This window comes from Lissotriton vulgaris, chromosome 5 (genome assembly GCF_964263255.1).
Source record: "Lissotriton vulgaris chromosome 5, aLisVul1.2, whole genome shotgun sequence".
Taxonomy (NCBI): Eukaryota; Metazoa; Chordata; class Amphibia; order Caudata; family Salamandridae; genus Lissotriton; species Lissotriton vulgaris.
This window is the reverse complement of record NC_141693.1, coordinates 37,877,603-37,896,470: the sequence shown is the minus strand read 5'-3', so window position 1 is coordinate 37,896,470 and position 18,868 is coordinate 37,877,603. Positions and strand designations below refer to the sequence as shown.

The 18,868-nt window shown below is 46.0% G+C and overlaps 1 protein-coding gene across 34 annotated transcripts in view; it reads left to right on the top strand.

Moving 5' to 3' along the window:
• Positions 1–18,868, top strand: part of LOC147710068 (butyrophilin subfamily 1 member A1-like) — a 538,135-nt gene that overhangs the window by 250,699 nt on the left and 268,568 nt on the right. For 15 of the 34 annotated variants that reach the window (XM_086920752.1, XM_086920755.1, XM_086920744.1 and 12 more), the window contains 2 exons: positions 11,290–11,310; positions 13,948–13,968. The exons of 1 other annotated variant lie outside the window; for it this stretch is intronic. In XM_086920752.1, the coding sequence (XP_086776878.1) occupies positions 11,290–11,310; positions 13,948–13,968 (42 nt within the window). The remainder of the gene's footprint in view (positions 1–11,289; positions 11,311–13,947; positions 13,969–18,868) is intronic. 18 more of the 34 variants (XM_086920759.1, XM_086920757.1, XM_086920758.1 and 15 more) reach the window with 2 other exon arrangements.

Here is an 18,868-nt window from a genome sequence, read left to right as displayed (position 1 = left end):
TATTATTGTCGATATTTTTAACTCGATATTTTGTCCATTCAATATTTTGGAGTCGATATTTTGTCTGTGCACCGTGTTAAACACCACATTAAGCAAGTTTGACCTAGTACTGCATACCCAAAAATCTATTGAAACAGTATACCATGCTGCCTTCTCATAAAGATTCAATGAGATTCCAATAATTCTAATTGTCCAATAAACAAAAACAACAAAAGAAAAACAGAAGAACTAAAATCAGTCAAAGTGAACTGCCACCGAATGTGCTAGAAAGACTCACGGAAAATTATTGATTCTGTGTCCTTACCCGACTTCAAGGAAATTACAGTCATCTCTTCTACAAATTATAACAAGAAACATAAAGTGACCATATGTTGCTAGTTAGATGTAATGCAATCAAAGACCAGTTTTAAATAACTGACAAAGTTGGCATCTAGGGCGGTATGTACTTACTCGATTTACTTCAAACCACAAATGGCTTCATATGATTAGCACACATTGTGCTTCTACAAGCCCAATATTAATCGACTCGGCTAGCGTGCACAATTAGTAGGCCACATGCCCCGGCGGCTCAAAAGAGTCCGCCATCTTGATATTACCAGCATGATATACCAACTAGTGTGTGGTGGTCTCCCAAAAAACTATGGGGCTCATTAGGATTGCGGATTTTCCGCATCCTCTGGGCCGGCGGAAGCCACCGCCGACCCGGAGGATGCGGAAAATCCGATGCGGACCCACCAAAGGCCCACCGCCACATTAGGATGGCTGGTGGGTCCTGGTTTCAGTCCGCTGCTTTTCCGCCGCGGTTGGCTTACAACCGTGGCGGAAAAGCTCTAATATGGTGGCGGTGTCTCTCAGACACCGCCAGCCATATCAGGATGTGTTTAAAAAAATGCTTTTCCGCGGCGGGTTTTCCGCCGTGGAAAAGCATGTGGAACTCACTGCGGGGGCCCGTTGCGGGCCCCCTGGGTGAAGGGGGGGTAGGGGGTACCTATGGTACCCCCTGTATTTGTATGCAGAAATCGTCAGGCACTGCTGCCCTTGGGAGTCCAAGCGCTAGGAAAGAAGGGATAGTGCCTCAGGAAGCAACAGCTTGGAGGTGAGTTCAGTTGGTGAAGAGGAAGGTTTTAAGCTGTTTGGGAAAGGATAGCAGGTTGGAATTCGATCTTAGATGTACAGGGAGAGAATTCCACAGCTTAGCAGCGTTGAGGGTAAAGGAGCTTCCTCCTGCTCTTGACCTTTTGATCCGGGGGACTACAGCTAAAAAAGCGTGAGTAGAACGGAGTTGTTTGCTGGGGCAGTAAGGGGAAAGAAGGGAATGGTTGATCTTGGGACCGGTTCTCCAGAAGGCTTGATGGGACACCCACAAAGCTTTAAATTTTATTCTCTCCCTAACGGGGAGCCAATGTAGAGTTCTCAACCCGGATTCCATTGATGCTCCATGTGGAATCTGAAGCAGCGTGCGTGCAGAGCAATTCTGGACCCGCTGGAGTTTTTGCAACACATATTCCGGTGCCCCCAAGTACAGGGCGTTGAAATCGAGCCGGGATTGTATTAGGCCCGGTATCACAATCTGTTTGGCTTCAAAAGGCAAGAGTGGAAGGATTTTTTTGAGCATCCTGATGAGCCCAAAGCAGATTGCAGATGTTTTAGTTGCTTGAGTGTTGAGAGTTAGAGATTTGTCCAGCCAGACCCCTAGACTTTTTATGTTATCTTTCGGGGTAGGCGGTGTACCCAAGCTGGTGGGCCACAGACGATCGATAGTGAACAGTGCTGGGGGACCGAGTAGCATAAGCTCGGTTTTATCCCCGTTGAGTTTAAGAGAGGATGTCGTCATCCATCTCCTGACCTCTTCCATGCATGCCGCCAAGTTGGTCTGTGCCAGCTCACTGTTCTTCTGTGCAAGGGATACCACTAACTGAGTATCGTGCGCATATGTAATGATCTTAATGCCATATGGGCGGACGATCTCAGCCAGCGGTCCCATGTACACATTGAACAGCGTGGGGCTCAGCGACGAGCCCTGAGGTACCCCACAGTCCAGAGGCTTGCTTGCGGAGGTGGAATCTCCCTCAAATACTTGGAAGATCCTTCCACTCAGAAAGGATCCAAGCCAGGCCAAAGCACCCGCGGACACTCCTGAATTGGAGAGTTGACACAGCAGAGTTTTGTGACATACCGTGTCGAACGCGGCACTCAGATTGAGGAGGATAACTGCCACTGATCCCCCTCGATCCAGAATCCGCCTGGCTTCTTCTGTCACGGCTAACAAGGCCGTTTCTGCCCCATGTTTGGGACGGAACCCTGTCTGCGAGGCATCGAGTAGATGGTTGCACTCGAGAAACCTTGTTAGGTGGAGATTAATGTGTTTTTCCAAGATCTTACTCGCCCAAGGCAGCAGGGAGATGGGGCGGTAATTGTTGAGGTTATTGGGGTCCAGGTTGGGCTTTTTCAGGAGTGCTCTCACCATAGCTTTCTTCCAGGTGGGTGGAACACTGCTTTTTATTAGGGAGTTGTTGAGCAACTCCATAAGAGTGGGGAGAATGACTTGGCTGGCGGCAACCATAGTGCGGGGTGGGGCTGGGTCACAAGAGGAGCCTGACTTTACTTGTAGTGTCAGGGGTTCCAGAGACTCTAGGTCTAGCAGAGGGAAGTGATCCAGAGTTATTCGTGGAGAGAGCTCTGCTTCCATTAGGAGCTGGGGAACATCAGTGGGGAGTACCGGAGATGGGCTTGCGATGTGATATAGATTTTATTTATTTTCTGATAGAAAAAATCAGCTAGGTCGTTACAGCGCGCGGTAAAGTTGTCATTTGGAGCTGTGGGTGGGGAGAGCTTAGTGAGGCTTTTAACTATTTGATAGATCTCTCTCGGTTTTGATCTAGCCTTCATTATTTGTCCATTATAGTAAGTGGATTGTGACGTTTTTATTTCAAGTTTGTAGGCTCTAATAGCTTCCCTATAGATGACTTTGTCTGTGGTGGCATATTCCAGGCGCCACTTCCTCTCGAGCTTCTTACAGTGGCGCTTTTTCGTTCTGAGCTCCTCTGAATACCATGGGGCTGTAACCCGTGGCCTTTTTAAGCTGATTTCCCGAGTGGGAAGTATGGAATCAAGAGACTTCAAAATCCAATTATCAAAATCCCTGTTGTCTGATGAGGGGTCCTGGGAAAATGAGGGTCTTGAGTCTGCCAAAGAGCTAGACCACTGTTCTAGTGGGAGCCTAGACCAATTTCTCATTTTTCGCAGAGATGGAATGCGCAAAACGGGTTTGTAGGTGGACCAGGTAAGGGGGATTAAAAAGTGGTCGGTCCACGGAAGATGAGTAATGGGGCCTACCTTGAGCTCAGCACAATTGCTGAACATAGGGTCCTGCAGATGCCGAAGAAGGCTGAAATGCCAGAAACCGGTCCCCGGTAGCTTGTCTCCTTTCTGGTGAAGAATTGGCTTGGTAGTTTAGTCTGCCCTGTTCCCATGATGCACTGGGCCAGGGACAGACTGATTTGCATATAGCCAGGTTCTGAGCTGGGATGGGGCAGTGAGATAAATAACGGTGATGGATCAAGCCCTGATCTTTGGACTGGGTAAGAGTGGTCTGTTTAACTCAGACACTCTGTTCATCACCACCCTCTTTTTGTAAATCGTTTTTGGCCACTATAGGTGTGGCAGGGTATACTCACACATGAGTCCCTTTCTCACTGCTCCATCAGGATTCAAGCAAGCCGGGCCGAAGAAGGCTGAAATGCCAGAAACCGGTCCCCGGTAGCTTGTCTCCTTTCTGGTGAAGAATTGGCTTGGTAGTTTAGTCTGCCCTGTTCCCATGATGCACTGGGCCAGGGACAGACTGATTTGCATATAGCCAGGTTCTGAGCTGGGATGGGGCAGTGAGATAAATAACGGTGATGGATCAAGCCCTGATCTTTGGACTGGGTAAGAGTGGTCTGTTTAACTCAGACACTCTGTTCATCACCACCCTCTTTTTGTAAATCGTTTTTGGCCACTATAGGTGTGGCAGGGTATACTCACACATGAGTCCCTTTCTCACTGCTCCATCAGGATTCAAGCAAGCCGGGCCGAAGAAGGCTGAAATGCCAGAAACCGGTCCCCGGTAGCTTGTCTCCTTTCTGGTGAAGAATTGGCTTGGTAGTTTAGTCTGCCCTGTTCCCATGATGCACTGGGCCAGGGACAGACTGATTTGCATATAGCCAGGTTCTGAGCTGGGATGGGGCAGTGAGATAAATAACGGTGATGGATCAAGCCCTGATCTTTGGACTGGGTAAGAGTGGTCTGTTTAACTCAGACACTCTGTTCATCACCACCCTCTTTTTGTAAATCGTTTTTGGCCACTATAGGTGTGGCAGGGTATACTCAGACATGAGTCCCTTTCTCACTGCTCCATCAGGATTCAAGCAAGCCGGGCCGAAGAAGGCTGAAATGCCAGAAACCGGTCCCCGGTAGCTTGTCTCCTTTCTGGTGAAGAATTGGCTTGGTAGTTTAGTCTGCCCTGTTCCCATGATGCACTGGGCCAGGGACAGACTGATTTGCATATAGCCAGGTTCTGAGCTGGGATGGGGCAGTGAGATAAATAACGGTGATGGATCAAGCCCTGATCTTTGGACTGGGTAAGAGTGGTCTGTTTAACTCAGACACTCTGTTCATCACCACCCTCTTTTTGTAAATCGTTTTTGGCCACTATAGGTGTGGCAGGGTATACTCAGACATGAGTCCCTTTCTCACTGCTCCATCAGGATTCAAGCAAGCCGGGCCGAAGAAGGCTGAAATGCCAGAAACCGGTCCCCGGTAGCTTGTCTCCTTTCTGGTGAAGAATTGGCTTGGTAGTTTAGTCTGCCCTGTTCCCATGATGCACTGGGCCAGGGACAGACTGATTTGCATATAGCCAGGTTCTGAGCTGGGATGGGGCAGTGAGATAAATAACGGTGATGGATCAAGCCCTGATCTTTGGACTGGGTAAGAGTGGTCTGTTTAACTCAGACACTCTGTTCATCACCACCCTCTTTTTGTAAATCGTTTTTGGCCACTATAGGTGTGGCAGGGTATACTCAGACATGAGTCCCTTTCTCACTGCTCCATCAGGATTCAAGCAAGCCGGGCCAAAGAAGGCTGAAATGCCAGAAACCGGTCCCCGGTAGCTTGTCTCCTTTCTGGTGAAGAATTGGCTTGGTAGTTTAGTCTGCCCTGTTCCCATGATGCACTGGGCCAGGGACAGACTGATTTGCATATAGCCAGGTTCTGAGCTGGGATGGGGCAGTGAGATAAATAACGGTGATGGATCAAGCCCTGATCTTTGGACTGGGTAAGAGTGGTCTGTTTAACTCAGACACTCTGTTCATCACCACCCTCTTTTTGTAAATCGTTTTTGGCCACTATAGGTGTGGCAGGGTATACTCAGACATGAGTCCCTTTCTCACTGCTCCATCAGGATTCAAGCAAGCCGGGCCAAAGAAGGCTGAAATGCCAGAAACCGGTCCCCGGTAGCTTGTCTCCTTTCTGGTGAAGAATTGGCTTGGTAGTTTAGTCTGCCCTGTTCCCATGATGCACTGGGCCAGGGACAGACTGATTTGCATATAGCCAGGTTCTGAGCTGGGATGGGGCAGTGAGATAAATAACGGTGATGGATCAAGCCCTGATCTTTGGACTGGGTAAGAGTGGTCTGTTTAACTCAGACACTCTGTTCATCACCACCCTCTTTTTGTAAATCGTTTTTGGCCACTATAGGTGTGGCAGGGTATACTCAGACATGAGTCCCTTTCTCACTGCTCCATCAGGATTCAAGCAAGCCGGGCCAAAGAAGGCTGAAAGCCAGAAACCGGTCCCCGGTAGCTTGTCTCCTTTCTGGTGAAGAATTGGCTTGGTAGTTTAGTCTGCCCTGTTCCCATGATGCACTGGGCCAGGGACAGACTGATTTGCATATAGCCAGGTTCTGAGCTGGGATGGGGCAGTGAGATAAATAACGGTGATGGATCAAGCCCTGATCTTTGGACTGGGTAAGAGTGGTCTGTTTAACTCAGACACTCTGTTCATCACCACCCTCTTTTTGTAAATCGAACATAGGGTCCAGCAGATGCCCTTTAATGTGCGTGGAGGTTTGGACAAGTTGTTGTAGCTGAACTGCGGCCAAGCTCGCGGTTAGCTCTTTTGCTGCACTATCTGAGCTGTTATCAAAATGGATGTTAAAGTCGCCCAGCAACGTAAAGTTGGAGGGGGAGGTAACAAGTTCTGCTGCTAGGGATGGTAGTGTTGTGTGGAATTGGTTCAGAGGGCCTGGGGGACGGTATATGAGGGTTCCTGTAAAGCTCTCATTAGGGGTAAGTTTGAGGGAAAAGGACATGCTTTCGCAGTCGGGGATAGTATCCGGGATGCAATAGCACTGGTATAGATCTTTGTAGACAATTGCGAGTCCCCCGCTCCTCCCCTGTGCCCGGTCTCTACGTGTAATCTGAAAGCCAGGGGGAAGCGCTTGTATCAGATCAGGGTCGGAATCAGGGGGTAACCAGGTTTCGGTTAAAAAGACTGCGTCTGGCGCGAGTACCTCTAGTAATAATGAAATTTCCGTACTATGCTTTGGCAGAGATCTGCAGTTTAGAAGAAACATTGTAAAGTTCTGTAAGTCAGTTCTTTCCTGGGCAGTGTTAAGCCTCGTCGTACAGTGTGGGCAGAGGGTGGGTAGATCAAGGGGGTGATAAGGATGGCAGCATCTGTTTTCTATGGGGGGGTCTTAGAATGTAAAGGGAACCTAAGCTGTATACCTTCCTTGGTGTCTTGGAGGGAACAAGGGTTGTGACCCCTTGCCCCGGTCGGCCGCGGACGGGCGCAGACGGGCTTGCCTTGAGCGCGCCTTTGGCGTGCTCTCGGCGCGACCGCTGTGCTCGTCCGCTGCGCGGCCGGCGTAGGGCATTCATTATGTAATGGGAGGAGGGGGAGGGGCCGAACAGCTGTACCGTCAGCCCAGCTCTACCCCCAATATGGCGGCGGCATTTTTCCCGGTCCCAGCGCCTAATCGGCTGAGGGGGAAGTGTGTGGCAAGGGGTTGAGGATTGTGCAAATGAGCAGTGCAATGAGCAGTATTAAATCACAGCAGCAATACACGTAACAAATACACAGAATAACAATTTTAAAAGTTTCCACAGTTAAAAGTTTTGTTTAAAAAGTAATTTTTGTAGCAGCTAGACTCCCGGCTTCCGCCTCAGGAGGATTCTATCCAATTCTAACGCAATGCAATGTATGCATTTTTACCATTGTGGGGGTGCAGCTTGAAGCCCCACCCGCCGCAATGGTAAAAATAGAGGATGTGACCGCCAGGGTGGCGGTCACATCCTAATTTCACAGGCCATGCGGAGGTTCCCTCCTACTCGGGGGTCGCGGACGGACGCAAGTACGTCCGTGATCCTAATGGGCCCCTATGTTCACACAAAACTCCCAACATTTACAGTTAATACTGAGATTCCCAAAAAGTACTGCTTCTATAATCGAAGCAGCAAAAAATCTTCATGGACACACTGGAGCGGAACTAAAAATGGCAGCCATTTTGACTTGGGACCAAATATGTAATTCACAGTATATCACTACAGACAATAAATGGCCCTCTGGACATCCAATTAGAACAATATTAAAACAATAATATAATAATAATGCTAAATGAAACTAAAACTAAACATACACAACAAGAGCTCCAGATCTCATATAAGGAGATCGTTTTCTCATTGGCATGAACATACATGCTAGTGGAAAACAAAAAAGCACAAGGGCACATTAAGGTATTCACCAGTTCAGATAAGGTTCCTCAATACTGCCACAATAACAGTAAGTTATAAAGTGGCTAGTGTCTACCATTCAACATATAAATTAAGTCCTTTCTCCCCAGTTTTGGCTGACCAGAGCCACCTGTTTTCCTTCAGTTAAGCAGGCAATCAATATCAAATCTAAGCCTAGAACATTTAACCACCTCTAGTACAAACAATATCATTTCATTCGGGCCGGAGCCATACTCATGTAATGTTCAACTAGGGGGTGCAGTAATTAGTTTACAACATATACGCGACTGGCGTTGAATGATATGTTTTTTTACTTCTTGTGTTGTTTTTTCTATATAGTACAGTGAACACAGACATTCAATGCAATACATTACATTCTTTGACAGACAGTTTGAATGATGTTTCAAAATCCACTTTTCATCATTGATAGTACGTGTTTACACTACTGATGTGGTGGCGTAAGCTGTACAATGGGCACTCGGATAATGACCCACTACAGGTGTCAAGCCCCAAAGCTGGTGTAATGAATTAGGTTCACAATTGTTGTAAACCCTGACCAGATGATCTCTTAGATTTTGTTAAATGCAAATAATTGTTTATCTCTCTGTGTGTCCACTTTCTGTATTCAATAAAAAACATGTAATATAATCTTTTGTATTCTGTTGGATTCAGTTCCAAATATGAGTTAATTTCTTTGATCAGATGTTCTTTTAGTTTGGGCAAGGCATCACGATCATAGTACCAGGCTCATTTGAGTGAGCGTTTCACATGACGGTAAGGCTAACCCCTCATAACCAATTTGGACTTGAGGCTTTTTAGCCTTCTTGAAATAGTCTTTTCTTTTGATATAGTTGCGTTTGATCCTCAAAAACTGGCCAAAAGAGAAATTATCCTTCAGATTACGTGGATGATAACTGGTGTATTTCATAATTGTGGGCCATATTACCAACAGTTAGCGATATTTATTGCTGACTGAGCTTAGCGTTAATTTTTTTAACGCCGCGCTTCGCCCAATATTATCGCTGAGATAACGTCCTATAACCAACGTTTATCTCAAAAGCGATAATATTGCAGGCGTTAGCATGAATATCGCTGGAAAACCAGCGGTGTTCACGCACCCATTGGATAACATGGCTAAGAACTGGTATTTGCAGGGTTTAGCGTTTGGCGATATTCGCGCTTAGCGCGAATATTTCCATCGCTTCGCCTTTCTTGGTAATAGGCGATAGCGAGGTTACCGACTGCTTTCAGTCGCTAACCGGTTGGGTACGCCCACTTTGCATGTCATTAGCGATAAATATCGCTGACATGCAAAGCGGGCCCCAAATCGCTCGCTATCGCCAACAAGCTGTCGCTAACTGGTGTTAGCGACAGCTTGGTAATAGGGCGATGGAATTATCATCGCCTAGAGGCCGAAAACGGCCGCTTAAGCGGCGATGATTCAATATCGCCACCCTTGGTAATATGCCCCTGTGTTCCTAGCTGTAGATTTTGTATATAGACTAAGTGATAAAGATCCTGAGTCAGAACTAATATTTAAATCAAGAAAGCGTATTGACTGTTTATAGTAGTCAATAGTAAATTGAAAGTTATTGTTATTGTCTATTCAACCACAGATGGAAATCCATAAATTCATCCACGGAACTGTGCCAGATCAAAAAGGCATCATCAATTTATCTTAGATATTTCTTCACATTATTTATGAAAGGGTTGTTATTGTAAATAACCTTATTTCCAAAGGAGGCGACATACAGATTGGCTGGGTTTTCTGGACATTGATGATCTGTTCCACTGCCTATGCACATCCACCCCTTTAGTAATTACTGAATCAAGAGTAAAATGTCAATTTATAGGCCATTTCTATGGCATGCAACGAAGTACTTACTCTCATCTGGCAGTAACACTTGGATTTCATGAATATTTCATGACATCATCATCATTGATTAGGAAAAAGTAGAAATGCATAAATACCTTCTGGTGCAAAAATATGAGACTGTTCCCTACTTTTTGGAGATAAAATGAAGAAAATTGTGCCAAAGGACAGCTATTACCTTTTTATTTTTTAACCATTTCTTTTTCCCTTAACGTCAATAGTGAAAAACAAATTAATTTGCTTAGTTTGCATTTTTATTCGCCAATGTTCGTAGGGTCTTTTATAACGATATATATGATATCACAAATATCTGAAATTTACCTATTGGCTTTCGAAGCAAAAGTAATGCCGGATTGCAGCACAAACTTCAATTGGAGTTCTAACTGGGGATAAGTGGCCTTCATCTGGTCACTGTTTATGTTTCAGCCTCGCACAAGTTGCTAGGATGTGAAATGAAATAGCTAACTTGCTATTCCATAACAAAGCCATGTTGTGAGAACCATCTTAGAAACTCAAGAAGAGACTCGCTCTTTACTGCTCTAGCAAATTTAGCATATCACCTAAAAAAAGCAAGCGGGAGTTAGGATGATAAGGACTCAACATCCATGTCAGAATGTTTCCTGCTGTTTCATCTCACCATAACAGTTTTTACTACATTTCTTTTTATAGTCTGTGTTGTTAACATTCAGAGTTTATGTATTGAGTTATAAGTTTAAAATAAATATTTTTAAATACATGTCCTGTTTCTTAGTGGTTTTGAGCGTGTTACTCATCAATGAAAGAGGGGTTGGAGTTCGACTGTGTCCCTGAAAATATCAGATATTGTAATGATTTGTCATTCCCCCCGTCTCTAGAATGCCATAATCAGAAACCCCAATCGGACTTCTTCCTTTCAGTATTAGATAAAGCTGCTGTATTTATTAGCTACCCTGATATCTAGTAGCTGAAGATTTACATTTTTAAACTGACTTTAATTTTAGCATTTCTTTTCAGTTCAAGAAAGCATAATAACATCTTAGTGTAGGATTCATACAAGGGTAGGTGGCTGAGCAGCATCCACTTTTTTTTCTTCATTGACAAGCATCTAAAATATTCCAGAATTCCACAACGGACACATCTGAGCAATGTAGGCTTGGGCCACAAGTTATACCTTATTGCTGCCGATGTGAGTGGACATAAGCATTACCTATGGTTACGGCATATATAAGAAACAAATAGAAGAGTGAGGCAGAGACAGATCTATGATGAAGGGATGGTCCCATGCTTATGATTTAAAGTAGTAATATGTGACTTTATTTAAAAATATCTTTTCTGCATCACATTATAAAGGCATCATGTAAGTTAAATGTGGGCACAGACACAAAGGTTTTACACAGCCTCTAAGATGGTGCACATGATTGTAGGTCTTGCAAATTTCCAAATGCAGATAAATCTGTTCTGTTCAATCCTGACTGTTGAATGCTCATTGTGGTGTGCATTTTCAATCTCATAATTTTTAACAATGTTTGTGAACAGCTTGTATTGTGAGAATTTCGCCCGACCACGGTTGCCATAAGAATGGAACAACTCTTGAAAGTTTGCCTTTTACATTTTTATCAATTGAATATTTAATCTGCATAAGTAACACATTTGTTGTCCCTTTTTCAGACACTCTTCAGAAGGAAAAAGGTATGTGAAATTGCATTGAAAGAAGGGTGAGGGCAAGGACACATCTACTTAAGTTAGAGTACGTATGTTAAACAACTTGTCTGTATATTGCTACTGCTTGTCGTGCATCATTTGCTTTTGATGAAGTTGAGAACTATATTGTGCTCCACAGCAACTACTAGCTGAACTGTGTTTCCTTTATACAAAACCATAAGTCCCCTACACAGTGAGAAAAGCAAGTCCCACTCTTCACTGCAACACCAAACACTAAGACACACACCAAGGGTTTTTACTCAATTTAGACTTTTCAACTGCATCTTAAAAATATTCCTAAATTACCATTTTCAAGTTCAAAAATCATTTGTTTGCTAATTGAGTAGACATATCTAAGAAAAGAATTTCCAAATGATAGTACATCTAAAGAAAGAATTTCCAAATGAAATTTGAGGTTTACATCATGAACATTTTGTTTGTTACATATATTTGAAGCATTTTTATAATTTACACTGAATGTATTACTATTTTACAGACACCCTAACTACTATGGTGACAGACAACATTATGTCATTTACTTCAACAAACCATGCCAATAATCAAAGGGCTATAGAAAAGTATAATAATCATAAATGTGATAGGTCAAACATATAAACTATTTATGACTATATGAACAGAAATATCTTATGAATATCACATTTGCAGATGTTTTTCAAAAAGAAGTTAGAATATTTAGAAAATCCTCTCAGATAGATAATGCTACTCTTTCTGAGGTTTCTTTGTCTGTCTAGTTTCACCAGTGGGCAATGTAGAAATAAATTGCACTTTTTCAAAGCAAGATTACATGAGTCTTCTCTATAGCTTCTCAGATAGGTGATTTAATTAAAGCAACAGGTACGTTTTTAAATTGAGCAATAATAGATGGATCTTATGGAAAAGCAAATTAAATCATTCCACTTGCCTTGGTAGCTGCAAAATCTCTCTCCTATTATTTGAAGACAACACCCTTCTGATCTCAAAGACCCCTAGTGGACTACAACGTTTGGGGAATAAATCTAAAGACTTTTGCACTGAACAGTGGGCTTGTAATAAACCATTCTAAGACCAAGTTTATGGCCCTTACCCCTCACAAAACAATTAGGGGTTTGATAATGCTGGTGGGGTCAACCTCTGGATAGGATATGTGAGTTTGACTCTTTGGGGATTAGGTGAACCAGATTTATGGTGTGGGACCACATGTTGAGAAGAGCAGCCTAAATTTAATTCCTCACTCGGCTGCAATTTTAAGCCACTATTGGATATCGCGGACCAGGTGTTTTCTCCCGTATTCTAGGTATCCAGAGTTTTTTTTTAAATATCTTTTTTATTGGCATTTATACATATAGTGGGAAGATAACCAGCACAGTTACTGAAGTAGAGCAAGAGCACATTCACTACAGCAATTTTGGATTACAGCTAGGATCATATTTTAGGTGCATCCTGCAAGGCAATGTTAAGTTTTCAGTTCAGTATCGCATACACACACAATAATACTGGCAGCAAGAATTCCTGGCGGATACAAGCATCTTCGTAACAGTCAATTGTTATTAACTCCGATTCAGTGGGGAGTTGGTGAGCATCTATTTTTGTATCTTGTTGTCCATATACATATGGTTGTTGTCTACCTTACCATCTCTGCAGTATACACTCAATCAGTCCTAGGCTGATAAAAGACGCCAATCAAAAAAAGATAAACCATACAAAACAAAACAAACTTTGGATAGGATATGTGAGTTTGACCCTGTTTGGAGTATAAAATGAAACAATTCTAACAGCCCATTCTGGCCTATGGAGAACAGGTAGCCTTGCAATAGTGAAAAACGAAAATGCTGTAATTCACTATTAGGACATACCACACACATCAGGGCTACCTTATACTTACAATGCACCCTGCCCTTGGGCCTACCATAGAGGTGACTAATATGAAGAAAAGGGAAGGTTTTAGGGACTGGCAAGTGGGTGCACTTGCCCAGGCAGCATGACAGTACCAGACTGCACGCAGGCTCTGCAATGGCAGACCTTAGACACATTTTACAAGGCTGCTTCTGTGGGTGACACAACCAGTGCTGCAGTCCCATCCGCAGCATTTGGATTTACACGCCCTGGGCACACTCAGTGCACTAGACTAGGGTCTGACAAGTAAACCAAATAGCCAAACATGGAACCACTGATTAATACATCAATTTACAGTAGGGAGCACCTGCACTGTGGCACTGTATAGCATTGGCACAGTGCCCAAAGCATCTAACACCAGCGAAAATACATGAGGCAACAGCAAAAATTGAAGAGAGACCCACGCCAATGGTGCCAGGTCTAACAGACACTTAGCATCGATGTCCTTTATTTGTTGTATTCTAACTATATATCTTTTTAAATGCCAATTGTAACTAATTATAAAGTATTTTATTTATTACAATTTAAAGGTACACTTCCATTGAACATTTAAATTTTGTAATGGCATGACACAGCACCGTGTTGTAAATTGAGTTTGTGTATCTTTAGTTTTACATATGTACTGTTATGTACTTTTATGGTTGAAAACTCTGAATAAAGTATTTGATGTTGAAATATTTTACACATCTGAAAACAAAATTAAATTAGTTTTCTCCACATTTTCTCTTATAGGTGATTTAATTAAAGAAAGAGGTAAGTTTATAAATTGAGCAATCATAAATGGATCTTATATAAAAGTAAATCTGAAGGAAACATGTTAGTTATAGATTCCTTACCTTAGAATTACCCCCAGGTGTCAGACTGGATCCGGAAAGTTTCTTCGTCAGCAGTACCCCTGCGCGTCGAAAGGTGGTGTCGGTCAGCTCCTCGATCATCATTGGCATTGTGGTTGCCAGGATGATGTTGCAGCAGCTACTTAGACGCTGTTCTCACGGGCTGACATCAGTTCTTTCTTTTCCTGAGCTAGCCATTGCAGATCATGTAAGAGCGGTACCTCTAGTCCATTTTTTACAAATCTTTTTGCGACTTTTGTGGACTTCTTTTTTGAGTCGTATGACACCTGGTGTACGAGGGATGCCCGGTTTCAAACGATGCAGTTCCTGTAAGCGACTGATGTCAGTGACTGATCCCCATCGCATGTGTCTTTTTGCCTGGAGCATGACGATGACCCCAAGTCATGCTCTGACTGCCGGCCCATGGCCCCGAAGACTTTGCGGGAGCGGTACCGTAAGTTACTCGATGCTGGGTAGCTGGTTCCATGCCACTCAAGGTCCCAGTCCCGTGGGAGATCGAGGAACCGGTCGCGGAGTCATCATCATCACTCCTCGTCGAATTCTTCGCACTTGGGGTCAGGTAAGTCGAAGCACAGGAAGAAGTCGAAAAAGCACTGTCGCTCTTCGACTTCCTCTCACCCATTGGCTGGTGCAGCGCAGGATGTGGGTGGCGCCACTCCCAAGGCTCCGCTTGTGGAACCTCCACAGTCAACTCTGGGCTTCCCTTCTGGGATCGAGCGCAACCCCTGCCCAGCTTCGTCAGTTCTACAAATTGATGCACGCCATTTTTGGGCAGCCTGGTTCCGCCAGCGCGCCATTGTGCCACACGGAGCCGGGTGGGACCATAGACCTTCGACGCCAGCGGCTCCGGCCCCGGCACCACAGGGCCCCCTTGGATCCAGACCTGGTTCGGATCGTTGCCAGTAGGCCTTGTGGTACCTCCCCTGGTGCCGGCTTCACTGCACCACATCCATAGCCGGCACCAGCTGGACCCCCTGCTGGCGTTGACCCCATCTCTTCCCCGACATGAACACGGAGCCAGACCGTCATCACCCGACGCCAGATCTGGCACTGATGGGTAATTTTGTGTCTGTGTTCAGCCCTGGCCCTTATCAGCCAATTTGGCAGCCAGGGGAGGATGATGAGGACTGGGATGGTTATGGTGTACCTTTATCTGACCAGATCGCGGATGAACAGGACTGGAGAAAGGAACTGGGGGAAGCCAATGGTCAAGATACATCCCCAGACCTTGGCATGTTGTCTCCTCCTACCATGGCTACAGAGGAGGGAGTGTCTTACCCAGTAGTGTTGCAGAGGGCGGCCGAGGCCCTAACCCTCAAACTTCCCACGGTGGCAGTCAGGACTAACCGCCTCACAGAGGTGCATCAGACATCAGCGAGCTCTTTGGAGTCTCTGCTGCTGTTCAATGATCCCTCATCAACATCCTTTTGAGCACCTGGTCCTGGCCCAACACAGGGGCCCCTGTGGCTAGGATTGCTTGACTGACGCCACCACCCTGCTCCAGACGACCCCAATTTCCTGTGCCAACATCCCACCGTGAGAGCTTGATGGTCCAAGCCTCAATTTCCAAAGGCGCATTCCCTAACACACCACCTGATAGAGATTCCAAGGAGCTGGATCAGCTTTGGAAGAAGATGATTTCTTCCTCCAGCTTAGGACTGCAGTCAGCAAACACAGCATGTTTGTTGGGCCATTATTCACACTCCTTGTGGGATATGGTGGTGAAGGTGCTGCCCAGTGTCCATAGGAGGCCAAGGCCGTACTCTGCCGTACTGTGGAAGAGGGGAGAGAAGCAGCAAAGTTTATGATCCGTTGTGGACTGGACACTGCCGACTCACTGGGTAGGACTATTTCAACATCGGTGGTGCTTCTCCGTCACGCCTGGTTGATATCGACTGGCTTTTAAGGGGATGTGCAGAACTCTCTCATGGACACGCCCTTTGATGGCCATCGCCTGTTTGGTGACAAAGCAGACAGTGCACTAAAGCGTTTCAACCTCTCCACCACATGTCACACACAGTCTGCTTTTCGCCCCCTTCATGGCTACGGAAGGGGTGCCCCAACGCGTCCCTTTTCCAGCCACAGGCCAGCACAAGCTCTTCAGCCCCAGCATGGCCGTGGACTTGGGCACAACCAACGTGGTTCTGAGGGCCAGCGGGTGGGCCAGTCTACCACTGCCCCCTCTGCAGCAGCCTCCAAGCCCTCCTAGTCCGACCTTTCAGGCCCATCAAACGCCAGTGGGCATCAGGATCCGCCATCACCTCCCCCACTGGTGCACCATAACTTTGGACAGGTCGGTTTTGCAGATAGTCCGAAGGGGCTACTCCCTCCCCTTTGAGACCAGCCCTGCCACCCCAGTAACATTGCATGTCAGGGGATCATCTTGCACTTCTCCAACAGGAAGTTGCTGCTCTCTTGGCCAAGGGAGCCATCAAGCGCGTTCCTGCCCCAAAAGAAGGTTGTGGTTGTTATTCCCAATACTTTCTGGTGCCCAGGAAGGACAAGGGCCAGAGTCCTATTTTGGATCTCAGGAATGTCAACCACTTCCTCCGGAAGGAGAAGTTCAAAATGTTGACCCTCGCTCAGGTCCTGTCTGCCCTCGACAATGAGACTTGATGGTAGCGTTAGTCTTGCAGGACGCTTATTTTCACATTCCTGTCCTACCGGCCACCGGCGCTACCTGCGGTTCACGGTAGGCCACAAGCAATTTAGGTTTACTGTGCTCCCTTGGGCTTTACCAGTGTTCCTTGGGTGTTCACAAAAGTGATGGCGGTGGTCGCAGCTCCTCTGCACAGATCAGGGGTTTCAGACTTCCCCAATCTCAACGACTTGTTTTTGTAGGCAGGCTTGCCCCAGGCAGTCACCTCCCACCTCCAGACTACATCCGACCTCCTGCTTTCGCTGGGGTTCTCACAGCATCCGGGAAACCTGTCCAATTGCATCCAGATCTTAGAGGGCACTGCACACCAACTCCAGTGGTGGCCCACAAACCAGGATTGGGTCATCAGCAGATCCCTCTCCCTTCCCCAAAAGGAGTTCAAAGTGGTGACTGATGCATTACTTCTGGGATGGGATGGCCACATGGGGGAGGTGCAATCAGAGGACTCTGTCTCCAGCGGAGTCCGGGCTCCTTATCAACCTTCTGGAGCTTCGGGCGATTCGTCTTGCACTCAAGGCATTCCTTTCCTCTGTCCGGGGAAGAGTAGTTCAGGTGTTCACAGACAACACCACCGCATATGGTACGGTAACAGACAAGGCAGGATGGGGTTGTGGGCCCTCTGTCAAGAGGCCCTCTGCCTCTGGATATGGCTGGAACATCAGGGCATTGCCCTGGTGGTTCAACACCAGGCAGGTTCACTGAACACCAGGGCGGACGAACTCAGCTGCAGGTGCATGATGTCTCACGAATGGCTTCTGAACTCGGAGGTGGTGCAAGGTCTCTTTCGACAATGGGGAGAGCCTTGGTTAGATATATTCACCACCAAAGAGAACGCGCAATATCAGCAATTCTGTGCGTTGGAATTTCTAAGGCGGCACTCGCTCAGTAACACTTTTCATCGCGAGTGGAGTTGCGGTCTTTATACGCCTTTCCGCATATACCACTTCTGCCCAGAGTGCTGAAGAAGATCAAGTGCGACCGGGCCCAAGTCATCCTTGTGGCTCCAGACTGGGCATGGAGAGTCTGGTATCCCGAGCTCTTGAACATGGCCATCTATCCCCCGACTCGACTGCATCTTCGGGTGGATCTTCTGTCGCAGCAGCAGGGGACGGTCCTCCACCCGAACCTGTCTACCCTCCACCTACTTGCATGGAAATTGAGTGGCGACAGTTGACAGATTTCGACCTTCCTCCCAAAGTCTGTGATGTTATCTTGGCAGCCAGGTGTCCTTCCACAAAAACGGTATACGCCTGCCGATAGAACACATTTGTGGCATGGTGCACAGCAAAGGCTGTGGATCCTCTTTCTGACCCTCCTTCTGAGGTTCTCTTGTTCCTCCTTTCTTTGGCTCAGCAGGGCTCTACTCTGGACACCCTAAAGGGCTACCTCTCGGACATTTCAGCCTTTCTTAGGCTTCCTGATCAGCCCTCTCTTTTTAAGTACCCTGTTGTATATCACTTTCTTAAGTGCATTACTCATCTCTTTCCTCCTATTCCATTCGTAATGCCTCAGTGGGACTTGAACTTAGTTCTTACCTACCTTATGTGCGCTCCCTTTGAGACGCTACATAACTGTCCTTTTAGACTTTTAACACTAAAAACTGCCTTTCTGGTGGCCATCACGTTTGTACGCAGGGTGAGTGAGCTACAGGCTCTCTCTTCAAAACCTCCCTTTCCTGCTGTTCATCCAGACAAGGTTGTCCTTTGGACCTGTCTTTCCTTCCTACCAAAGGTGGTCACTTCTTTTCACATTGGCCAAACCATCACTTTGCCCACCTTCTGTCAACCTCTTCACCCTTCAAATGAAGAAGAGCGACTGTGAGAAGGTGGCCTGATATGCAGTGCTCACTATTCTAGTGAACACTATGTATCAGTCCAGCAACCCTTATTGATGATTGGTTGTAAGTCAACCTTATAGACCAGCTATCCTAGTAGCGTGGATACGAGCAGTCTAAGGCTAAAGACTCGAGAGGGCGTGTTAAGCCAGCTGTTATACCACACGTATACCCCTTGAACACCCAGTGAAAGGACACCACACAAGTGTTATGAAAATAAACAGTTATTTATTAAGAATCACAACAGCCCTGTACTCTTTATGAGGACAGGGTACTAAGCACAAACCAAAACTCTTACAAAAATGC